General features: G+C 50.5%; 1 protein-coding gene across 15 annotated transcripts in view; it reads right to left on the reverse strand.

Moving 5' to 3' along the window:
• Positions 1-44: 44 nt before the first annotated feature.
• Positions 45-24,760, reverse strand: part of Dennd1a (DENN domain containing 1A) — a 534,503-nt gene continuing 509,787 nt past the window's right edge. For 5 of the 15 annotated variants that reach the window (XM_029559474.1, XM_029559473.1, XM_029559465.1 and 2 more), the window contains 5 exons: positions 24,585-24,641; positions 19,247-19,335; positions 6,191-6,319; positions 3,190-3,448; positions 45-2,300 (listed from right to left, as the gene is read on the reverse strand). In XM_029559474.1, coding sequence (XP_029415334.1) covers positions 1,107-2,300; positions 3,190-3,448; positions 6,191-6,319; positions 19,247-19,335; positions 24,585-24,641 — 1,728 coding nt within the window. In that variant the 3' untranslated portion in view covers positions 45-1,106. Of the gene's footprint in view, positions 2,301-3,189; positions 3,449-6,190; positions 6,320-10,066; positions 11,907-19,246; positions 19,336-24,584; positions 24,642-24,760 lie in introns of those variants that run through there. The other 10 variants (XM_008824487.2, XM_029559492.1, XM_029559487.1 and 7 more) reach the window with 5 other exon arrangements.

Genomic DNA, 24,760 nt, shown 5'->3' on the forward strand with positions numbered 1-24,760 from the left:
ATTTCCTGCATGTCTCCAAAGGATATTTTCTTAAATGGTTAGGCCATGTTTTACCTTGGTTTATTAAAAGGAGTCAATTTTCAAGATTCATCAAATCAATAAGGTAAAAAGGAAAGGCAAGATCAAAGAAACAATAACAAAACATTTCATTAACTTTGGTGACTTGGCCTCAGGAATTTCTGTGCTAGCGAGAAGCTAGAGATGGGTGGGGAGGGCTGGTTTCCAGGCCCCTTCATGCCCCAGGCTGTGGGGTCACATTTGTTCATTCCATGGGGGACCTGGGGGAGCCTGAGGCCCTGCCTGATCTTGACCCAGCTGTGCCTCCCCCATCAGTCTGTGGCAGAAAGCTTGGCCTTTCTTTGAGTTGGAATCTGGGTCACTGTTGCTCAGCTTTGCCCATGAAACCCCAAGTGGCAGGAGGCTGGGCCTGAGCTTTGATTGACATGAGAGCCCAGAGGTATCAGGGTAGCAGAGAGCTGAAGGCAACTCCTAACACTCAAGATTTGCAGGTTTCTTCTATAAAGCAGAGTTGCTGGTACTCTCAGCCTCTAGAAGGGCTGACTGGGGCTCGCAGTCACAAGGATCCCCAGACCCTTGGCCCCTAGGGAACAACTCAGGTTTGGGGGTTAGGCCAAGACTCAGGAAAGAGTATATTGCTAGAGAGGGTTTGAGGATACCCACCAGGGAGATCTGCCAACCTGTCCTCACTTCAGCCCTGCAAACACCTGTGCCTCCCACATGTGCATGTACATGGTAACACTGACATCTGTGCCCTCTGGGTAAGGGCTTGGCCAGAGGAGGAGAGCGGGGTTTGAGGAGGACCTTGAGCTTCCTGGCTCCTCCTGGGCTATGTGGAAGGAAGATGGTAGGACATGGTTGACCCAGCTGACCTCTAGTGCAAAACCCAAACGGTACTGAGGAGGGTGGCAGGTGGTGGTTCCCAGACTGCAATGTACCATTTCCCAGGGTCAGGCCTCAGAGATGGGCAGTATGGAGGGGAGGGGATAGAGTCCATTCACCCAGTGGACCCTGCAGAGAAATGGGACCGGGGAAGGTACAGTGCTGGACGGTGGCTCGGGCCTAGCTGGCCCAACCTCTGGGCCTACTCACTCAAAGGTCTCCCACTGTCTGCGGAGCTGCTCTACTGAGGCTGAGGCCGGGGCTGGACTCACATCTTGCTTGGTTTTCAGTAGCAAATCCTCAAAGGGGTCTCTGGCCTGTGCAGGAGCAGAGGGCTGCAGGGCTGGTTCCAGGCCCTGGGGGGGTCTGGGAGGCAGCAACGGGGGTTCTCCAGGCCTCAGGGTCAACCCCTGCTTGGCCTCAGCAGCCCTGGCACTTGAGCGGGCCAGAGGCAACGTTCGGATCCTTGAGGGGGCAACTGCTGGGGGGCCAAGTGGCTGCAGGGGGCTAGTGTGGGCACCCATGGGCATCTGGCCAAAGAGGTTGGGCATGGAGAGGGCAGATAGGTTGGGCTGAGACCTGTGAGGGGCACAGAAGCCAGAACCAGACATCAGGAGGCTAGGTGCAAATGCTGGGCCCAGGGATGCTGGAGGGGCCCCGAAAGACCTGGCTGGTGTGGAGCCCAGGGGCAGAGTGGGTGGTGCCACCGGTACAGATGGGACAAAGGGGTTGAGTGGAGGCTGTGAGAAAGGGGAAGGGGTCACTGTGGGGGGGAAGCTGAACTGGGGGATAAAGGAGGTGGCCACACTTGGGGTGGCAGGATATGGCGGGACAGTGCTGCCTGACCAGGCCGTGTTAAGTGGGTCCAGGAGGGCAAGTAGGGCATCACTGCCTGTGCCTGGTGCTCCTGGGGCTGGGCTGAGTGGCTGTAGCAGTTCTGTGTGGTCTTGGGAAACAGCACTGGGGAGCAGGCCTGGGAACAGGGCTGGGCTCAAGGCAACTCGCCTTTCCCGGTCCATCTGTAGCTGCTCTGAGAAGTCCCCAAGTGGGCCGCCAGTAGCCTGGAGCTTGACTGGGCGGGCAGTGGGTGGTGGAGGCACGATGCCCAGCTCAGGGGTCTTTCTGCCTTGTGGCCGGGGAATGGTGATGCTGCCAGGAGTGGGGGTGGGAGCCTCCTCCTTGCTGCTGGGGCTCAGGATGCTGTCCCGGTTCTGAGGCCTGTCAGGCAGGGCTGGGGAGGTCCCGAGCAGAGCAGAGGGCTTCTCAGGGGAGGTAGTGGAGGGTTTGTTGGGGATGGCCATGTCGTCCTGGCCCAGGCTCCAGAGCTTAGTATATGGGTGGGCAAGCTTCAAGGCTGCTGCCATGCTAAGGCCTCTCTCACTCCTGCCCAGGTCCAGCCTCTGTAGGGAAGGATGGAGAAAGTGGTGAGCACAGACTGGCCTGGGACAAGCAGTAGAAAGTACACGCCTGTTCCCACCTCCTCCTGCACACCACACAGGCACTGGGACTGTACTCCCAGGTATGTGGCCAATTGGCTCTTGGGACCTGGGGCAGTTTATAGGCACCCTAGGCCACGCTCAGAGGCCCAGGTCTGTCTGGACTCCAAGCCTAGGCCTCCAACTGTGTCCACAAAGAGATTCCAGAGGTCTCTCTTGTCTTTTTTTCAAAAGCCAGTGCTTGCCAAGTAGTTTTAGGAAAATGCCTCCATCTTTAATAAAGGCTTGTGCCTATTTAGACAATGCAGTGCCTTAGATCACACCCAAGAGGGCAAGCGAGGCTCCAGGCCTGGTTGAAGGCACACTGACAGGAGGAAGGGGTACTGGGTTTGAGTCCTGACTCTGCTACTTCCAGGTCACTTAATTGGGGCAAGTCACTCCCCTTCTCTTGGCCTGAGCATTGCCAGCAGGTAGGACAATCTGTGAATCCCAGCCAGTCAGCCGAGAGAGGGGAAGTGACTTGACAGTCATAGCGGGAGGACTGATCCAAAATCCAGGAGTTTTGATCCAGAGTCTCTTGTAAGGAGCACCAGTGGGCCTGGACAAGCTTGGTAGCAGCAGCCCACCCCTCTGAGATAGAACAAAAATAAGCAGAAACCTCCCCCGCTGTGTGGGCCTCATTCCCAGGGCAGCTGGCAGCATAGTGGCTACTGGCATGTGGGGCAGGGTTGGAGCACTGGTTGAAGACCTCAGAAGAATTAGGGTCTCCCCAGTCATCTCCACTGTGACTTGGAGAACCTACCTCATGTATGGGAGGCACCTGAGCAGCTACCATGCCTTGCTCCCTCCATACCTGGTAGTCAAAGGTCCCTGGCTGCTCCTGCAAGTCTTTGGGAGCCCGGAGGTCCTCCAAGCTCTTGGCTTGGCCCAGTGGCTGCAGGGGTGCCTCCATGTCCAGGCTACTGAAGACATCTTCCAGGAGGTCAATGCTGGCAGCTCGGTCAGGTGGGACAGGGATAGGACCCTGGGGCTCCTGCACCAGTTGCTCTGGACTCTCAGCCTCATCACCTTCCGCACTGTCTGACTCCTTCAGTGTCCGGTAAGGCTGTGGCCTGGGAGGAGACAGAGTCAGCTGGATTCTTCCGCCCCAGGTATCTATGAGAGGGGCAGGTGGTCTTACCTTCTAAGTGTCCAGGCCTCCAGGCCTAGTGTTCTGGGGTTCCCCTGTGGCTGGAGCCTGGTGGCTTCTGAGTATAAGCTATACCCTCTGACAGACCTGGTACAGGATTAGGATCTGCCCCTTGTTTTGTGATCTTGGGCAAGTTGCTGTGGCTTTTACTTGCCCCAGAGCCACAGGTCTTTGTATATAACACTAGAGGAACTGGTGAGGACCAGAGGGGGCATCCACAGGTGGGCACATGTGTTCCTTGACCCACTCGCTCCCCCATATGGTGACTAACCCTACTTTCAGAATCAGTCTCAGAATCTTAGGGGACATGTTGATGCCTTAGCTTGTGTGACTTGTTTGAGCCCTGGTTCCATTTCTTGCTGTGGGAATTTGTGTGACCTTTCTGAGCCTCAGCTACTCAGGTGGTAGTGACCTCATGAACAAGTACAGCAGGCATGCAGAGGCTGCTGACAGAATCAGTCACCCACCAGCAGGCACAGCTGTCACCTGGGCTCTATGCTTTCTGCATATCCACAGATCAAAACCTTGCTGGGTGAGCCTCAGGGCTCCACTGGTTTTGGGAAGGCAGTGGCTGCCCAACCCTGACCTCTAGTGGAAGCTGGCTAGAACAATATGTCCCCTCCAGGGTCAGGTGGGGAGTTTGCTCATGGTGCTGGTAAAGCTGGTAGAGGGCTCCATCTGCTGGTCATCAGCAGGCTGATCCCAGAGACCCACTGAAGGATCAGTCAGAAGACTGTCCCAACTCCGAACAGGGACTCATCAGACTATATAGTCTTCCTGAAGCAATGGAACCAGCCTGTGAAGCAAGACTTATATCCCACCTTATAGATGAGGAAACAGAAACTCAAAGAAGTTAATTAGATCACTCTGTGTCTCACAGCACCCAGCAAGAGGTGGAATGGAAGCCAAGTTTGAGAGACTCCAAAGTCCTTCCCTCACTCTGACCAAGACATCTGACCAGGGAATTAAAGCATCTTTAATCTAATCTGAGCACAGTGTAGTCAGCATACTTCTTAAACACCGGGAAAGAGGGCTTTTTAACCCTCTGTGTTCCGAGTCAGGATGAACAACTTTTTAAAAACACAGGAAGCCCTGAACTGTCTCTGAGGTTCAGACTAAGGAAGGGAAATTTAAATAAATTAAATAAAGAAGGCACTGGGGTGGGGGTGGGGGTATGGGAGTCTCAGAGGCAGACTGTGCTAGTCTAATATGTTTGAGGCCCTGGGTTCCATTTCCAGTACCATGAAAAAAAGAAGCATCAGTTAATCATTTAATTCAGAGAACTTGGACTTGCTGGGCTCACCAGTGACAGAATCACTGGAAGTCACCCAAGAAGGCTTGTTCCTGTGAGGTGATCCAATGGTCCTCTCCGTTCTAACTCAAAATACATTAGCAGACACATTAAACCTGTGCTATCCTAAGACATTACTACTGAGGACAAAGCTGATTCTTCAAACATTTAAAAGAAAAAGATCAAAGAGAAAGAGCTAATGTACAGAAAAGGGGTATGTGAAGCTTGGGCACCTCAGGCTTAAATGGAACACTGCTGTGGTCCCAGGTGATCTGTAGGAAGGAAAGGGACAGGATACTCCTACTTTATGGGTGCTGTTGTAGGACGCAGAGCAGCCTGGGACTTAGATGGTCTCAGATGAATACACAAGCCTAGCTCACAGGGAGGGACCTGATGCTGGGGAACTGTGTCCTGGGGACCTTGGTCAGGGAATAGAGAAGTGTGAGGGAGACAAGTCTCCTGGCTGTGAACTGACTAGTAGCTTGCTCTCTGAAGGCTGTAGGGACCTTCCCTGAGGACTCCTGGGAAGAACATTTGTGTGTCTGTGGTAAATAAGAACACATCAAAGCTGCTCTCTGCTCAGACTCAGTTCTGAAGAACCCATGTGTGGAACTGCATGAACTACAAGGACAGGGACGCCACAAAAGATTGCTTCTAGGGGATGGTTGAACTTTTTTCCATTTCTTTTTTTTTTTTTAAGGTAAATCTTTTCTTTTAAAAAAGTTGCTGTTTGTAATTTATATAAGGCTTAGGTTATACATAATACTGATAAAAATTATCTTAAGAAACTCAGATAATTTATAACATGTAGATATACTAGTATTATTTATATATTTGGAGACAAGGTCTTCTTGTATTAAACTCAGACTGGCCTGGAAGTTGCTATAGCCCAGGCTGGAGTCAAACTTACAGTCCTACCACAGTCTCTCAAGTGCTGAGATTACAGGAGTGAGTCACCACACCTGGCTGCTGTGCTGATATCAGAAATACATTTCATATCATTAAAGCTTGCTTTTTACTTAAAATCCACCTTCCTGTCTCCATGGCTTTCTAAGATGCACTGAGAGGAGGAGGGTCAGCAATCAGGCTCACCGTGGCCACCAGTTCCATTTTTCAAGCTCACTTTTCCCCTTACAAGGAAAGGGGATGGGTGCTTCCATCTTACCAGGTCACCTCACTCTGCTGTCACAGCCCCTATGGGGCTGGCAGAATGGGTGCCCGAGAAGAGGCCTGTAGGGATGACAGCTACCCTGCAAGTTGGCACCACAGCACCTTTGTCCCCATAAGAGCAAGCAGCCCCAGGTCCCCACATCCCCTCATGCACCCCAAGAGTCACCAGACTGAGCCCAAGGATATGGAAGGAGGAAGAGAGACCATTCAAAAGGAGCAGAGAAGAAAAAGCCTTCAGTGAAGCCGGTGCTCGGGGTCTCTTCCCGCCGGCATTCCTCGTCAGAGGAGTCTTCAGAGAGGAAGATGGCATAGTGTCGCAAAGGCTTTACCAGGCTGGACAGAGGAAGACGAGAGAGAAGACGTGGTTAGGGTACCATAAGAACACAGGGTGAGGAGGAGGCCCAGAGGCACTGACTAGGGTGAGGATGCTGGTTCTGAGCAGAGAGGAAACTGGGTTCACCATGTGTATCAAGGCCCTACCCACTTCCGGTAGGATAACCCTAAATTAGCAAAGAACCATACCCAAAGATGCTCACCCTGTTCTCTTTATAATATTAAAACACAAAAGCACGCAAGTTCCAGCAAGAGGAACTGAGTACCGGTGCAGATTGCTATCCTCATGTAATGCTTTTGAAGAGAATTTCAAACCATACTATACAGTTGTGATTTCTACAGCTGGCCCTCCCCATATATGTAGGCTTCATATCCACAGATTCAATCTGCTGTGGGATGAAAATATTGGGGGAACCCTTGCATCTGTACTAATAATGTATAGACTGTTTCTCCTGTCATTATATTATCCCCTAAATATAGTTCAACAGCTATTTACATAGCATTTACACTGGATTAGCTATGCTAAATAACCTAGAGATGATCTGAAGTTTACAGAAGGGTGTGTATGGGTTCTATGGAAAAACCGCATCATTTCATAGAAGGGACTTGAGCATCCTGGATTTTGGCATCTAGAACTAATTCCCTGAATTTTCTCTCATCTATCTGTAGAAAACTGCATAGGGGGAAAAAAAAAAAGACTGGAAAAGCACATGCTTAAATTCCAGTAATGGCAGGTGGGATTATGGGTGATTCCCCCACACTCACTTCTTTTTATTTTCTGCATTGTGCATATCTACTTCAATAATCAGGGGGGAGAAAGTTAAGGAAAAAAGTGAGTCATGTGGAAGAGCCTCTGGAGACAGCCCTTTTCTGATAAGCACGCTCTCTGGAGTCCCCCTCGGCTGCTTCTTCAGAGTCTTTTTCATCTGTGATATGGAAATTAAATATTCATAGTTATAAAAAATACATCTCCCTTGTCAGCCACCTGTGAGCTACCTCTACAAACAAACACATATACTCAAAGCTCAGAGAATCCACACCTAGCTCCTATGAATTATATACTGACCAGAGCCCATGAGGGGCCATAGGCTTGGGAGAGGAGAGCTGGACCTGTGGCTGGTTCAAATTCTGGCCCCACCATGGATGCTGCTGCAGCTGTGTGCTGGCAAACAGGTGGTTCTAACCCTCTGCCTCCCTCAGTGGCTTGGCTTGCTGTGAGGAGCTCCAAGAGGAGAGGTAATGGTGAAGTTAGGAGAGATCGTGAGGAGACGGTGTTTGCACCTGCTCTTCCAAGCACCTCCTTCTTGCGGCTTCTTTAATTTTATTTTACTTTATTTTATTTTTGAGGTGGGGGGGCTTGGTAGTCCCAACTGGCCTGCAACTTGCTATGTAGACCAGGCTGGCCTCAATCTCATAGATATGCCTGCCTCTGCTTCCCAAGTAGTAAGGTTAAAGGCATGCACCATCATGCCTGACTTCCTATGGTTTCTATGCTGGGATTCTTTCTGATTTATTCAGGGAAGGGAACAAGTGCACAAGAAGCCCAAGAATCTGAAGGGTGAAGGAGGGACAGCAGTGCTGTGGTCCCTATTGTTGGTGCTGACCTGTTGTCACCCAAAGCTGGTTCCCAGAGTCAAGCACTTTCCCCTGTGTGCCCTCATTTCTTTCCCTGTCCCTCCTGGCTGGTCAGGGCAGTTTTGTCCTTAAGCTGCAATGGCGGTTGCAGCTCCCTGGGGAAGGAAGCTACTAGCAGGGTGTGGCCAAGGCTGCAGGCCACCTGGGCATGAGATATTCAATTCTTCTTGGACTGGAGAAGGATTGGCTGTGGAGGGATGCTGAAGCCAGGGACTCTGACTGGAAGAAATGTGTCCTGACCTGTCCTGAGTAAAAGACTCAGTCCCTGTTGCTTCCATAGCAAACAAGGTGGAGCAGAAGGGCCACCTCCACACAGACAGCCACCTGACCCTGCCATTCTTCTGCTCAACCCCTGAGGCAAATGTGCCATTCTGAACTGGGATGCCGCTGCATTTGGATGTGTGCTGAGTAAATGCACTGCAGAAAGGGCGAAGGGGAACACTCAGACACCGGGATCTGAGAGTATGTGTGTGTGGGGAAACCACTCATTCTCCCTAGGATGGGGCTACTACTAGCAGGTAGGGTGCAAGCTTAGCATGCTCACTCTGTTCTGGGCAGCTCTAGGTCCAAGCAGGATGTGGTGCTGCATGTGGCCCTGCCAGTCCCTGCAGCCCCCTCCCCTTCGTCCCTTATCCGTTAGCTGGCTTACTGTCTTTGAGTCAGAGGCCCTCAACTCTTGGGTCCCAGCCCAGCACACTGACTGCTCTTCCATGTTGAAGGCTTGATCTGAATATCATCCCTAGGAAGTCCCCTGGGCCTCTCAGTTCTCCCTGGCTCCTCATAGATCCCATTTAACCTTCTACAATTCCATTCCTGAGTTGAGTTACTCAAGATTGGGGTTGGCTGCTGCTGCATTTCTTCCATCTGGGGTCCATATTAGTATGATGGAAATTTCTGGTTGAAGGAGCGAGAGCTGGCATACTGGGGATACCCACCACCACCTCCTCCTCCTGGAGCACCCACAGCATCGCACCAGATTCTTTCACCAATCTATGGCTATGGTAGACATGCTCCCTCTCTGTATTCCCTATCTGCTCTCTGAGACACTCAGATGCGGAGAACACAGCACCAGGGATAGATACCTCAGGAAAGGGTTCAGATAAACACAACAGGCAAGCACCGTGTACAGCAGCCTAGCAGGAAGAACACCACATTAACTTTATACAGAACAAGGCCTTTGAGAGTCCATTCATCCATTCTTCTACCTGTCTGTCTGAACACCCAGCAGAGGGCACTTCCTGCCTGTTCATAAGCGGACCCAGTGCTAGCTGGGCACTGGGGACCACCGACAAGGAGAGAGAAGTGACCACGTAACTAAGTCAGGAAGCCATGCAGGAATTCTATGCCGGGCTTTGTCCTGAGGGCCTTCAGTTCAGTGTCCCAGCACTGATGGTGGATGGACACAAGCCCCTACTTGGATCACATGGAATGAAGTGCTTTGTGGTCCTCAGATCCACCATGAATGCCTTTCTGACAGCCCCCCAAAAGCACATATGCCACTTCATCATGATAGCTGACTACCACTAGGTCTGCCACACGTGAATTCAGAGAGCCAAGAGCCTTCGTGCTAAGCAGGATCTTGGCATCTGTAAGTCAGGCTGCTGAAGTGCAGGGCACTGGTGAAACCCAGAGCCTCCCACATGGTATGACTGTAGAAGGCAAGAGGGATGAGAAGTCCCATTTTCTGGTCTAGTCAGGTTGGAAGTTGGGTTTCTCCCCCAGCTGGCTCTCCAGGCCCCGAGTGTCTGTAACACACCACTGTTTCTTGAGTCACAAGGTACCAGGGTGAAACTTGCTGCGTGATTTGGTCAGATCGGAGCTTTGTCATGTCCAGGCCACATGGATGAAGAAGATACCACTAGCAGAACTCATAAGCACTGGGCTAAATGTCATCTATAATTTCTTACTAACCCTTCTTGACAGACAAAAGCCAAGGCTTGGAGACTGGGAGTCCCTTGCCTGGGGTCACACAGCAGCTGATAGTAGAACCAGAATGGGCTCTGGATTTGCCTCTTTCTAAATCACCACAGGGTCCTGTGGCCTGTTTTCTGGAGCTGAAACAATGAAACGAGAGGTAGGGTGTTTCCCCTTCCTCTTTTAATGAAAGATGAGGTTTCCAAAATAAACTTACTTAAATTCAGCTGCTCATGTTCTCCCATGGAAGATACAGTCAGATATTTGTCAGAGATAAAGGATGAACCATTGAAAACGTCCAGGTTTAAATTTTTTATTAGCTTAAGGCAGAATATGGGAAAAAAATGTACCTCTTCCCTCATTAACCCAATTCAGCTACTACCCTGCAGTCTGCCCCCCACTACTTGCCTGGATTTTATTACCAACAAAGGGCTGTCTAGGAAAAGGCAGGCCATGGTGAACTTAGCTACCCATTGAGGGCTGCGATGCCTCTGTGTGAAAGAAAGGCTCTCTGTCCATCATGGCTCAGACCCATCATCCCCCCACCACCCTGCCTTGCCCATTGCACTGCAGTGGAGTTCCCATGCGGATGACTCCTGAGCCCTTTCTAATGTTTGGTTTAACGTGTCGCTGGTTAGCACAAGTGTGTGACAGTGGTGACAGGCGAGGCTGTTCCTTTTTAAATACCATGTCAGAGACACGGGCGTCAGGAAGCCGGGACGTGCTCTGTGCTCTCTGCTGCGCCAGGATCGCGCCAGCTTATTTTTTAATGAGGAAGATCTGCATCTCGAGGATTTTTTTCATGTGTCACATCGCGTGGACAAATCAGCAGCACGTCACGCTGGCCCAAAATGAAATGCTGACAAATGTAGATATTTCAAATTTAATTGACATTTAAATGCACTTGAGATAAAGATGGGAAGAAATCAGCCAGGTCTCGGTCTCCAGAGGTAATGAAGGGACGCCGTGATCATTTTAGAAGGTTCATTTCACTCTGGCACAAAGGGTCTTCACTTCATAAATGGCCTAGGGTAACATGTATGGACAGGCCTCAGGAGAAGGCCAGCTTGTCCACTATCCACCTCCTTCTCTTCCTTTTCAGATACCTTGGCAAAGTCACTTTACCAAGGGCTTTGCACATACTGAATGTTCAGCTGTCCACATGCCCTATTCACCAGCCAATGAAGAGATGCTGGGTGTCTGTATCTATACAGGGTCTTCCTCGAGTGTTTAGGGATAAAGAGGTGGTAGCTGAGAGAGTCCTCCAGGTGAGTGGTCCTCTGCTGGCCGTATCTTGGTACATGGGTGTCATCTAACCACCCTAATGTGGAGTTCCCATTTCTCTCCATCCCCATGCTACAAGTCCAGTTCCCCCTGACCACAGGTTTGGCAGTGGCTGAGAAAATGGAAGAGGTTCTGAAGCAAGGCAGAGCATTTCTGGGGAGCTAGTAAGCTTGGGATTTTCAGAAGCTGGGACTCAGCCTCGAGCTGTTCCTGAGTGGCAGAGTGAAAGCGGCTATGCCAAGGGAGGGACTGAAGATGGCCGTGGGAACTAGCTGCACGTGGACCTTTGCACTCAGTCATGTGGATATCCACTGAAGAACAAGGGCCACTGCTTCCACCACAGAACAAGGATTGTTCTATTAGTGATGGTGGATAACAGTGAGGACCAGGTCTTCTCACTCCTTTAGAGATGGTCTCTGTCAGGAGACTGGGCTCATGGAATCTTGGATGAGGCTCCCTAGGAGGTGGTGTGGGCTCTGGGCTTTCACCTGAGGTGCAACATGTGTGGCTTGATGCCCAGAGGTGCCTCTGAGGAGCAGCAAGGACAGGGGAGTCAGGAGAAGCTGGGCCTAGTGGTTGGGGTCTTGGAACAGCACAAGGACTGAAGGCTCAGGCAGGCTGAGATGAGGTGAGAGTGGTGGGCACCATCAGGAGCAGGAGGGCATGCCGGCTGGCCAGCCCTAGTCTCTCTCTTGGGCTGGTTGTGCCCCCTTCCTTTCCAGTCTCCACTTATGCATCCATTGACTTATTCCACCTGCACGATAATTTCTTCTGTCAACAAAAATCACTAGAACCCATATTACAGGCCAGGTGTGCTCCCAGCATGGCCTTGAGAAGCCCTGGCAAGGCCACCAGGTGGCCACACTGAAAGAAGATACGGATATCCTCTGGGCTCTGTGAAGAGAAGGGATGGGGGCATCTTGGGGATACCTTCTTCAACTGGGAAGAGACACTGTGTGGGCTCTGCTTGGGGACTGGCTCTGGGACCATGGCAGCAATGGTGGGGGAGACAGCAGAGCTTGTAGCAGTGCTGGGTATATGGCCTGGCCCCAGGGCAAGTCATTCCGTGTGCTAGAGGCTTGGTTCCCTCCAGGTTGAGTGGGGCTCGCATTGCCCTGGCTGGGTGCAGGAGGTTAACCAAGATAGTGTGTGAGGAGGCGAGGATTCAACAGGCTCTTAAGCTAGGGTAGCATGGAGTGTGTAAGAGGCTGGGAGCTCAGGTAGGATGGCAAAGTCTTTCAGAGATGACTGAAAGGGTGATTCCTTGGGGCTGGGCCCCTTTGCCCAAAGCACCCCCAAGGACTTGGTCTTCCAGAGGGACCCCATGGTGACAGTGCTTGGGAACTGTCCTTTCCTATGTGTGAGGAGGCTGCAGATGTGTGTGGGCAGCTCTGCTAGACTACTGTGGGAACTTGCATTCAATCATGTGAGTATCCACTGAAGAACAATGCAATTGCTGTCACCAGTCACCATCAGAATGAGCTGTTCTGCTGTCAGTGGCAACTGCTGACAGTGGGAGATCAGGTCCTTCCACTCCTATGGGACCTGGCTCTGCCAGGAATAGGGACATGCCTGGCTCAGAAACTCTTGGATGAAGGCTCCTGCTGGCTCTTGTTTTTCCAGTCTTGGCTCTAGCTCCATGTCTGGCTACAGGTTTATCTTTGTCTCCACCACCCAGAATCCACTGCGGGGGGGGGGAGATGAGTCAGGTCAGGGGCCTCTTGCTCTGCTAATTGGATCTGTGACCTTATGCTTGGGTGTTTGGACTCTTGGCCGCTGAGGCAGTGGGTATTGGCAACCTGCCAGGGGGTAGCACCAAGACAGCTGCCCCTGTCCCCTCTGGGGCCCAGGACCCAGCTGGCATCTTGGAGACTTGCTCCCAGGACTGGAGACTTGTTCTCAGGACTGGGGGAAGCTCCTAGGTCTTCCATAGCCAGGGCAAGTGAGGTGCTAGCAACTTCACAGTCATATCCTGGGCACACATGTCACATAGTAGGTGTGCATTACATGTTTGTAGTTGTTTACTAGCAACTGCCTGCTCTCCAGGGTGGTGGACTGTGAGCAGCAAGCACCTGCCTTCACTAATTCCTATGTTCATCTATCCAGGAAACATCTTTGAGCAGAGATCTGGGCTAGGCTGTGGTTTGAGAGTCAAAGTCAGAGCTGAAGGACACACAGCTCCTACTCAGACCACTGGTATTTGTTTGTATGTATGTATGTATGTATGTATGTATGTATGTATGTGTAGGCATGTATATGTTCACCTGTGGACACCTGCATAAACATGCATGTGAGTGCATATGAGATATCCAAGGGAAGTGAATGGCCCTGGGGGAACATCAGAATGCCAGAGGGCTGAGACTGTGGCAGTTGCTGAAGAGGTGTGGGAGGAGGGAGGGCCATGTGGTGTCCTGCTAATTTAGGATGTGACTGTGGCTCCTATATACAGTCACAAGCCACACTCCTCTGGACATTCCTAGGAGCGGTTTTAAAGGCAGAGGGTGGAGAAGCACTGGGGCTCAGAGACAGTAGGTTGGGATGCCAGCTTGGGCATGGTGGGTGCCGAAGCCCTGCCTACACACTTTCTAAATGGCTTCCCCCATATCCAGGTGGCTCTGGGCCATGCAGGAGGGAAAGGGCTTGGCTCCATTGTGATCCAGTGTGGAGGAGTATAAGGTCCATAGCTTGTTTTCTGCCAGTGAATGAGAACTGACTGAGAGAAACTGCAAAGTGTACTGAGACCTAGGCTTTGTGCAGGTTTTCACCAAATGCTTCCTGAAACTGCTTCTGATCTGATTTTAGTCTTCTGGAGCCTCAGTGCTGGGGTCACAGGGTGCAATTGAGACAACCGCAGTTGTGCATGGCTGTTCTTCAGTAGCATGGGCTGGTCACTTGGTGCATGGACTGTGCCCAACCAGCCCACCTGCAGCTTTCTCTGTCCAGAGGATTTCTAATGTGGCTGATGGCCCAGATGCCTGGGGAGTGTTGTTCTGTCAGAACAGGGGGCTCCTGTTCACTGAGCCACACAGGGCAGACATCTTCCTACAGGACTGGTGGGTGTATAGGCTCAATCATCAAGAGGCAGAATTGAAGCTTAGCTCTGCTACTATCTAGCTGTGAGACCAAGGGCAGGGCCAGCCTCTTGGCATTTCAGCCATTTCTATAAAATAGAGCTCATGTTCCCCATATCCCAATTTCTAGTGAAGATGCAATGAGATGCCATAGTAGAGTGCTTAGCATGTGGTTCTCAGTGAATGGTAGTATTAATTCCACTTCTTACAATGACATGAGAAGAAGTTCAGAGAGCAGAGATACATACCCTGGCATTTTTTCATATAAGTGAAACCTTGGTAACAAAATCTAAAGATCTAGGGGGCTGGAGAGATGGCTCAGCAGTTAAGAACACTGACTGTTCTTGCAGAAGACCCAGGTTTGAATCCCAGCACCCACATGGCAGCTAACAACTGTCCATAACTCCAGTTCCAGGGGATCCAACAGCCCCTCCTGTCCTCCGCAGGCATTGCACAACACGGGCGCACTTACCTACATGCAGGCAATACATACATACACATTAAAAAAAAAAAAGATCTAGTAGTATGGGTGGAGACCTAAGTAGGACTCCATATATACACAGACTGGGATCTTCTGCAGTCACAAATGACAGGGATTACCAAAACACAAGTGACAAGTCCACAATTGGATAGCAAAAAGACAGTGGAGCTCCAGAAACATATATAGACAAAGCCTGGAAGGGAATTGACACAAATGCTCATACATAGTTGAATCAGAGTAGTAGGATTCAGAGTGAACTTATCTCTTTCCCTTGATTTCTAGGCTGTCTCTAAGACTACTGCATTATTCTGACAAAAACAATTGCTTGTGGGAGAAGTGAGCAGAGCCATGGCTCACAGATTCCAGTGGTTAAATCTGGGTTCCTCTTCCTTAGTACAATGAAACTTAAGGAATCAGGATGTAGCCAGGTGAGACCACATGTGACTAGAGGGTGTGTGTTACACCCATTAGAAGACAAAGCATGCAGTCCAGAGAGCCCAGAGAGCCCAGAGGGCAGGTGACCAGGACAGGGCCCTTCAGGTCCACCACCACTTGCCAGTCCTAACCTCAGGACTCATAGAGTAGCCCTCCTACTGTACTATGAAGAGGAACGAGGGGCTGTACACACAACATTTTCCTCCACACTCTCACCCACTCAGTGAGGACTAATGCCCTGGTCCCACCGCCTTCTCCTAGTAGGGAACATGAGAGGACACTGGAATCTTGCCTCAGTCTCAGTGTGGGGTCCTGAGGGGGAAGGATTGATCATAATGCTGCCTTTTGGAGCGGCCATGGGCTCTGGCTGAGAAGCAAGTCAAATGGAGAATCCCCCACACCTGGTGAGCTGGATGGAACTACCTTGGGGCTGGGCAGTGAGGCATGCTCTGGCTGGGAATCAAGGCCACTTCTCACAAGGGGAGGTGTGACCCCCTTTGCACTTTCTACAGCAGCTGAGTAGCTGCAGAGGTATAACGAGGCTCTGAATAGAAAGCCAGGATGGTGGAGAAGCCAGGACCAGTCTTCTCTCACTAACTGGCAGCCTACCAGTCCATGACTCAGACTTGGGTATTATGAAAAGCCTCACCCTGAGCCTCAGCTTCTACATCAAGAATCTGGAATACCCCCACCAACCTGTCACTGTCCTAAAGGGTATTGTATTCAGTTAGTGTTGCTTTCCTTTCCTCTGAGGAGAAACATCCAGGTTCCTGAGATGACTGTTCTGTGACAGCTGAATTGAGGGGATCTAGTTCCCAACTCTAGGTTCCAGGAACCTGGGAGGAGGGCTGGAAAGCTGGGCAAGTTGTGTTAGGACATGGGCAGACCTAGACTACAAAAAGACACATTAGGTCCCGTGCCCAGGAGGGTAGCAGTATGCCATGGAAGAGGACGAGAAGGCAGAGCTCATCTGGCCCTGCTACTTTTCAACTGCAGGGCCCCAGCAAGAGTCAAATGCAGTCTGTGTGGAACAGGAGACTGCCAGACCAGAGAAACTCAGACATACAGCTTGGGCCCTGACTGCACTTCTTGCTGACTACCATCTAATCCAGGCCTTTCCTGCTTTGAATAATAATGGAAGGCACAGATGCTTCTTGGAGAGAAGAAACAATTAACTTTGTGTGTGTGTGCACGTGTGGAGGTCAGAGGCTGGTAACAGGTGTCTTTTACTATTACTCTCTATCTTCTTTTTGAGACAGGTGCTCTCACTGAACTCAGAGGTCACTGACTGGCTAGACCCACTGACCAGCGAGCTCCACTTTCCCAGGCCTACAGTTACAGACACGTGCTGCCATGCCCGGCTTTTATGTGGGTGCTGGGGAACTGAACTCGGGCTCTTCTGCCCCTAACTTCATGCCAGTCAGTGAGTGGTAATTGAAAAACAGAGAATGTTTCCCCAGAAATTTTTTGACGTATTCTTTCAAGTACCAACAAATGGCCTTAAGGGGTTGAGAAACCTACCCTTAATTCAGGAAGGAAATTTCAGTTTGGGCAAATGCAAGTCAATGGAAGAGCCACCATGGGAATGCCCTCCAAAGACTGCCTGGCATGCACCTAACACCGCTGAATGAATGGATATGTAAGTACCCAGAAGGAGCAATGGACAGACACACATTAGTTGGAAAGGAAGGAATGAACTTCAAGATCAAACTGACCAGAGAGCTGCTGGCTGTCGCTTGACCTTGGTGAACCTCAGAATGTTCAGCTGCTGCTGGGACACTCTCTTAACAGGCCCAATCTTGCTGTCCAGAGATAGTTACAGAATATACTACTGGAAGTGTGGGTTGGGGCTAGCAGGCAAGAGGACTGAATCACCCTTTCAACTACAGCCCCCATCCTCTAAGCTTCCAGTGCACTTTGATATTCCCAGCAGAGAACAAGACCCAGGATTCAAGAAGAACCAGAGTGGATGAAGGGGTTAGACCCCGAGTCCATGTGTGCCACCCGGAACCACCCCCGACAAAGGCCCATTAGAGACTGGCTCCTGCCTGCCGGCCTGTCTTCTCAACAATCCCAACACAATGATGACAGATTGGTGGCGCTGGTTTCCTTCCCCCCAAGAACAATATTTTATGAGGAGTCTGTTTTATTAAAATATTTTCCGCTGGATGCTTCCTGTGTTTCAAGAAGTTGGTCTTGCCAGCTGGAGCTGATGACAGCTGAGAAAAACACATCCAAGTGCTGTTGTGACATGGCATTTGGAAGTGGAGGAGCATGGGGGGCGGGGGGATGGCAGCATGGAAGAGAAGCAGGAAAACACCCGGGTGGCACCAGAAATGTCACTGGCATGATGGGAGTAGAGCCTCCCCTCCTCCTCATTAAGAAAATGTGAAAAGAAGCCCTAACAATGACGTCCCCAAACGTACCTCGCTGCCTCCTCTCGGGTCTGAGCTGCTGTGAGGTATGGTCACAGAAGACCTGTCATTTAATTCCTATCACTGTTGTTTTCCAACCTCCTGAACCAGCCCAACCCTTGACGATCCTGAAAAGAGATCTAAGAGGGGCACATTACAAAAAGATACTAAAAGTGATACTGACATGGCTTAGGCAATTACCAGGAAAAACAGTCTTCTTGACACAACTGGCTCTTTGCACACAGTAAAGAGCCATCCCCTGTCACTAGGTTTGGAACAGAAACAGCATAAATAAATAAACGTGGTGAGTCCAATCTCTAATCAGGACCCTGGCCACAAACTGGGGGATATGTTTCTGTAGGATGTTAACCACTATTGGCCTGGGGTGTTTTATGCCACGCAAGCGTCTTGGGTTTACTGCTCAGTATCTACAGGTTGGTGGCCTCTATCCCAGGACACTGTAAAAGGCTTATTAGGGTCTGAGGAAGTTGGGTGCCATGCAGCATTCTCTCCACAAGGGGGCAGTCATAATCTATGGCCAGGGAGCTGTCCTGAATTCACATCATCCTACAGTGCAGTGTGGAGCACAAGTTAAATCTGCACCCAACTTCAGGAATCCTAGCTTCCAAATCTCACATATCCCAGCATCTCCAGACACAGACACACAGACACACACACAGACACACACCCCTTACATTCTTGTGTTCTTTGGATAAAGGCCATTTAGGAAGTTTGGTTTTGTAAAGCAGAGGATTCTAGGAGAGCTCAAATGCACCTGGGTTAGATCACAGCCTGACATTCCAGGATTCCTACTTCCTCTTGGCTCCAGTGTTGGCCAGGAGCTGACATCTCTCCCAATTTCTTTCTCACTGAGAAATTTCTGGAAAGCAGGCCACAAGGTGAGGGATATTCTTCCCTTCCATACAAAAGGCTAATTTCCTTGATTCTTCCAACAATCCTAGGCCAAGATGTATTCATGAACTTTCTAAAGATACCCCAGGAAGCTGATGGGTGGCTGCACAGTTGTCTGGGCAGAACCCAAGGACCATGTACCTCAGGACAAGGAGAAGCAGTTATTACTTTCTCTAGAATATAATTCTAGAGAAATTTCTCTGCAGTTTTTGACCCGGCCCTACTCAGTCACCTCATCTGCCCAACAGCAACTCAGGATATGACTTGTGTTGGTTCTGGGCTAGGTCCTAGACACCCCAGGCCTGCCCCTGAGGAGCTCTGGGCTTTAGGGGTTATCAAGAGGCAAAGCCTTAACAGTACAAACAGTGTGGTACAGGAGAGCAGAAGCCCCAGGTGAGGCCAAAGGTGAGGCTTTTTTGTGTATAAACCTGAACAATGGAGACCATGAGGACCAGTAGGCCTATGACAGTGACCTCTTTGGCCAGGTAGCTGTCACCTGTGGACTCTACCTTTTCAGGGTAAGAATGTGAACCTTCTTTGGGAGTGTGACTTAGTGCCCTTTGGGCCTCACCACTCAAAGGCATCCCAGGTTCCCTGCTCCCTAGCCTATGTGCCTCTTGTAGATGTGACAACCAGACACCAATGACAAAGTCCTGCTCCATAACTGAGCTCTGTGAAACACCTGCTTGGGGTTGCAGGGGAACCTCTAGGAGGAAGGCTGGGACTGCATGCTTGCTCACTACAAAGTTCTGTCCCATTGGGTTCTTGGAATGGTACTCACTGCTCAGGGCTTGAGATGGATGTCCTCCGGCCTTCCACGGTGATGTTGCTCTTGGGTCTCTTGACAACATGTGGACGGGGTGGGCGCACCTAGAATGGGCATGGGGAAATCCCCAAGAAGGAGTGAGTTGGGAAGGCCACATGGAGTCATTCTGAACATCTGGGCAGACAGCCTCAGAAGACATGGCTAGAGGCTCTCCAGGTATGGGCTCTTCAATATACTTGTCATGGTAACACTACGATACATGCAGCAGATGGTATGTTTCCCTGGAATCAAAGTCACAAAAGTTCTTCTCACTGGCCCACTGGCCTCTCAGAGGGCTCAGTGAAGTGAGGGATGCCTGGGACCCATGGCATCAGAGCTCTCATCCATGGAACTTGGAAACCAGTGTGTTGAACAAAGGTTCCTCTCAGACTTGTTTTGGGGGTATACATTCTCAGTTTGCTCTCTTACAGTTGAATTACAGGGTGTTTCTTTTTCTCTCTAAATGGGAAAGGAAAGTGAATGGAATCTCCAGGGAGTGCTCAGCTAAGCTATGCTTAGGCTTCCCAGGGCAACCCCTGTGCCTGTCTTCCAGCAGGGCTCAGTCGGATGCTGTACACCTCCTGCAGCCATACTCTTGATGCAGACTTGGCCCGAGGGTAGCAGTGGCCACACAGGGAAGCAGATAGCTTCCCACTTTCATTGCCTGTGCTGTGGGGACAATATGGTAGGGTATTCTGAGCTGCCACCTCTGAAAACCAAGAAGGAGGTCCAGAAAAAAGGATGTCTTCCTCTCCCCCAAATCAGAGCCTGTGATGGGGGTTAGGCTGCAAATTTCTGGGTACACTTTGAATGAGTTATATTTGGTCCAATCAGTTTTACATTTGGTACCATCATGTCTGATCATTTCCAGTGTCAGAGAGGTGTGAGAAGAAGAGTTTATGCTGAGAAAAGCACCTCTGTGGCTCTCGTTGCTGATAACAAGCGAGCACTGCAGCCAGAGCTGGGGGCTTACTTTCACTACAGCTGTGGTACCACACTGGCTGAGAACTACAGACAAAGCAGGGAAAGGAGAGCATGCACTCCATTTCCTGCTGCCCTTTTCCAGAACACCCCCATCACCTACAGTTTGTGGATGACACAACCCAGTGGCTTAGGAACAAGATTACAGAAGTTGATGCAGACAAGAGAAGCCTTGATAGAGTCTCAAGGAGCCCTCAGGTCTACGCACGTCTGACAGAACCAAAGTTTTCCTGTGTAGCGGCCAGTCTGAGCTCAGCCTTGTTTGGCAGAATGGAGGTGTAGTAAAGGCCAAATGCATTCCACCAAATATGCTATCTTCTTCCATGGAGCTATTGTGAAGACTCAACCACAGTGTTCAGGTAACACCATAGTGTGGGCCTGTAACAGAGATGCCCCCCCCCCCACTTATCAATGATCAAAGGAAGGGTGGGAGGTGCCTAGAAAATAGAATTTAGATGGTCTTATAGTTTTGGGCATCCTGAATATTATCTGGTAGAGAGGAAGCTTGTGAGGATTTGAAGACATGTGAATGCTGGTCTGGAATCTAAGAGCGACACTATATTGTTGCTGTTATTAGATTTTATTTTATTGATTTTTTTTTTTTTTGAAGCAGGGTCTCCCTGTAGCCCCAGCTTTCCTGGAACTCACTATGTAGACCAGGCTGGACTTGAACTCACAGAGATTTGTCTGCCTCTGCCTCCCAACTACTGGGACTACAGGCGTGCACCACCACGCCTGGCTATTTTATTGATTTTATGTGTATGAGTGTTTTGCTTACATGTATGTAAGTGCACCCATGTCGTGTAGTACCTGCAGAAGACAGAACAGGGAGTTAATCCCTTGGAACTGGAGTTTTGGATGGTTGTTAGCCACCATATGGGTGCTAGGATTCTAACCTGGGGGTCTTTGTAGGAGCAGCCAGTGCCCTTAACCTCTGAGCCATCTCTCCAGCCCTATTGTTGCTGTTATTAGAATGGTGCTTGCCACCTAACAGACATTTGGTCAACATATGCTGAAGAGATGCTTGGATGTAGTTGCCTCTCCTCATTTGAGCTGGTTTCCCCAGCTGCAGACTGGTCCCTCGGATCCCCTACAAAGGTGGGGAGTGCAGCTGGGTGGAGGAGCTCCTTTGCCCCTGCCAGGGTCCTGGGGACTATGCACAGGAAAGGTCAGACATTAAGGCCTGTCGGTTTGTCCTGCACAGGGCCGCTCCTCGCTACAATAAAGGCGGGTTAAGAATGTGAACTTGCTGCTGAAATGGGGGGATTAAGTTTGTGGCAACTTCAACTGAACTTGCAACGTGGTAAAACATGGGGAAAAAGAACAACAGAGCTAATTAGACGAGCTGAGCTGTCAGAGTGCCGCTGAATGGCTCAGCGCCAACAAACAAAAGGAATGGGTTGGCAATCAGCAGGATCGATGGAAGAGACTGCTTCATTAGGGATGATAAAACAGACAGAGGAGGGAGAGGGAGGGGGGGGCAGGGAGGGAGGGAAAGACACAACGGACCAGGAGACAGTCACCCCTGCAGTTACAGACACACCCAGAGTCACACACCCTCACTGGTGTAGAATTATCATCATACCCAGATGCACCAAGGCCCAGAGAACGCAATGTATACAGTCTCACATATAGACACCCACAAAGGCATGCATAAGAGGTGACAGCGTGTACACACACACACACACACACACACACACACACACACACACAGGCACACACACATACCCGCACACATAGTGGCAGACACAACTAGGCCCAGACATACACAGGCAAAATGGTTTAATTAAAGCTGAATCACAAGACGATGCAGACACCTCCGTTGTATTTCAGCAGTCACCTCCCTCTTTTGGGGTGCCTGGGAAAGGTGGGGGCTGGGTGGAGGAGAAAACCTTCATACAGAACAGGGGTTGGCCCACCACTGCTAGGATCCCAGCAGTGCCAGGGGAGAGAATGCTAAATAGGGATTTTCAGCTCTGTTCAGGGGACTGGAGGGGAAAGTTGGGAAGCCAGCCAATTCCCCACCGGATTTAAAACCTGAGAAATCTAAGTCGGCAGGGTTAAATGTGTATTGAATACAAAAGCATTGAGTACATTTGATTTTAATGGTGAGCAAGAAATAATAAATACAGAGCTTATAAAGTGCTTTGCATGCAGGCTGATGACAGCCTGCCTCTCCCCGGAGGGCTCCAGCCACTGCCCTTCATCCAGGAGACACCAGCATGGTTTTCTTTTGCTCTTTCCATCTTCTTATTAAGAAGAGACCTCAAATCCTCTGGTTATAGCTGAACTCTAGCCACAGGTGCTGGGCTACAAGGCTCCTGCTGTCAAGACTGAGTGCCTAGTGCCCCATGGCCTCACCACATAGGCCAGAAGCCTCATGGCTACCCAGATGTTTGCAGCCAATGACCTAGCAAAGCCTGGCTATGGCCCAAGGCTCCCCACAAGGAAGCATAACAGGCTGTCCTTTTTAAGGCCCTTCAAGGCTCAAGGGTTCCATGCCCCAGGTTTCCCTATTTCCCACCCAGGGTAGACTGGTGTCCACTGGACATGCTGACACAGATGTATGCATAATGAAAAATTGTCCCTATGGCTGGGGGACACTGGAGCACGGAGAGCACAAATCATCTAGGGCTTCCACCCTGTCTCTTGTGGCCTTCCCTGAGAGGAGGGGGAGACCAAAGAGCACAGCCAGTCACCTCCTGTCCAGACCAGGGGCAGAGGCTGCTGTTACCTAGTCTTCTCTTGGGGCAACATCTGCTTCTCCAAGTTCTCAGGTACATGGGCACCCTACAATCCACCAGAGTGGAGAGATTAGAGTTCCTTAATGGGGAGACTACAGTGCCCTGGAGCTGTCTCCAATACTTGAGTCTTTCCACCAGGAGCAACCATGTTCATCCCCTGGCTGCCCTGAAGCACAGGCCTCTAAGGCTGTCAGAGGTCCCCACGACCTGCCTGTGGTTGCCAGAAGTTATCTGGTAGGACTAGGAGGCAGGTCTCAAAGGCCAGCATGGCCTCTTACCATCTCTGTGGTCTTGTTACAAACGGGGGAACTAGCATCTGCTTTCTACAGGCTGGAAAAAGGACAGGTGAGACAGTGGCCACAGGAGTGCCTAGTACAGGATTTGGAAAAATCACATTTTGATGGGGGCACAGTGCCTCATGTGGCTGGAAGGGCAGATTTACAACTCACAGGTGAAGCCAATCTAAACACCTCCACCTCTACCCTTTAATCCCAACAGAAGCATGTGGCTCTCTGTGAGGTTGAGGCCAGCCTGGTCTACATATTGGGATCCAGGCCAGCTGGGGTTACAGGGAGACGCTGTCACAAAAACCAAACCAAACCAAAACAACAATAAACATCTGGTTCAGTCTTGTCCCTGCATGGTTTGGCCTCTGTGCCTTTACCAAATGGATCTGGAGGCATGCACTGGGGAGGGCTGGGGCACCAGATTGTGAGGTGCTTTGACCATAGCTGACCCTTTTGCTTGGCCATGGCTGCCTTGAGCAGTAGACTAGAAACCCTTCCCTTAGTAAGCAACCCTTATCAGTAAGTTTCTCACTCTGAGACACTTGCTGAAGTTATGCGAAGGTCAAAACAAGCTCACTGATGCTCAGCATGGGATCTCCCTTATCCCCATGTATTTATTTTGTGGTGCTAGAGATCAAACCCAAGGCCTTGTTCATGCTAGGCAAGCACTTTGTCACTAAGCCACATCTCCAGCCCTTGATATTTCTCTTTGAAACACTTGGATGGACCTCTCTCTGTAGTGCCCTGATCCCAGGTGTTGGTGGTTAATCATACTTTGTCCTGTTTTATCCACCCCTCCTTGGCACTTTTTGTGCATAGGTAGCTCTCCTTGTGAGAACTGGCAGGGCACAGTATCTGTCTTCATCTACAGGGGCACAATGTTCTCTGCCCTTGGGATGATCAGCAAATACATTTCCCAACCAAGACGTGGTGGGAATGAAAGCCCTGCTGTCAGACTCCAGTTTCCTTTGTGAAGAAGAGGCATTTGGAGTGAGCCTTTAGTACTTGTTGGCTAGCAATACAGCTCTCTCTGAGAGATTCACTTAAATGATGTGAATACTGAACACAGCAGCCTGGGCTACCTATGGCTCTGACCTACAAGTCACTGAACTGATTCAGAAAAAGAGGAGAAGCCCAGAAAATGCAAGTTCAGGTTCATGCCACACAGCAAGGGAAGCTGAAAAACCCATTTCCCGGTTTCCTTGTGCCAGGCAGGAGAGTCCACACTCCCGAGGTTTAGTGAGGCCGGGAGAGAGGGGTCAGGCAGTGTTAGGCGGGGAGGGCACACCACCGGCTACTCACGGGCCTTGAGCGCTGGATCTTGGGAGGCGGCGGCCGAGTAGGGCAGAGTCTTTGTGGCTGCATTAAAGTGGAAACTTAAAACATCAGTACACACTGAGATGGTTCCATGCATCTCCACATAGGCCTGGGAGAAACCTGCAGGCACCCACGCCAAAGCCTGTGTCCTCCTCTGCTGA

The sequence above is a fragment of the Nannospalax galili genome, unplaced genomic scaffold, assembly GCF_000622305.1.
Source record: "Nannospalax galili isolate Female #2095 unplaced genomic scaffold, S.galili_v1.0 scaffold290, whole genome shotgun sequence".
Classification (NCBI taxonomy): Eukaryota; Metazoa; Chordata; class Mammalia; order Rodentia; family Spalacidae; genus Nannospalax; species Nannospalax galili.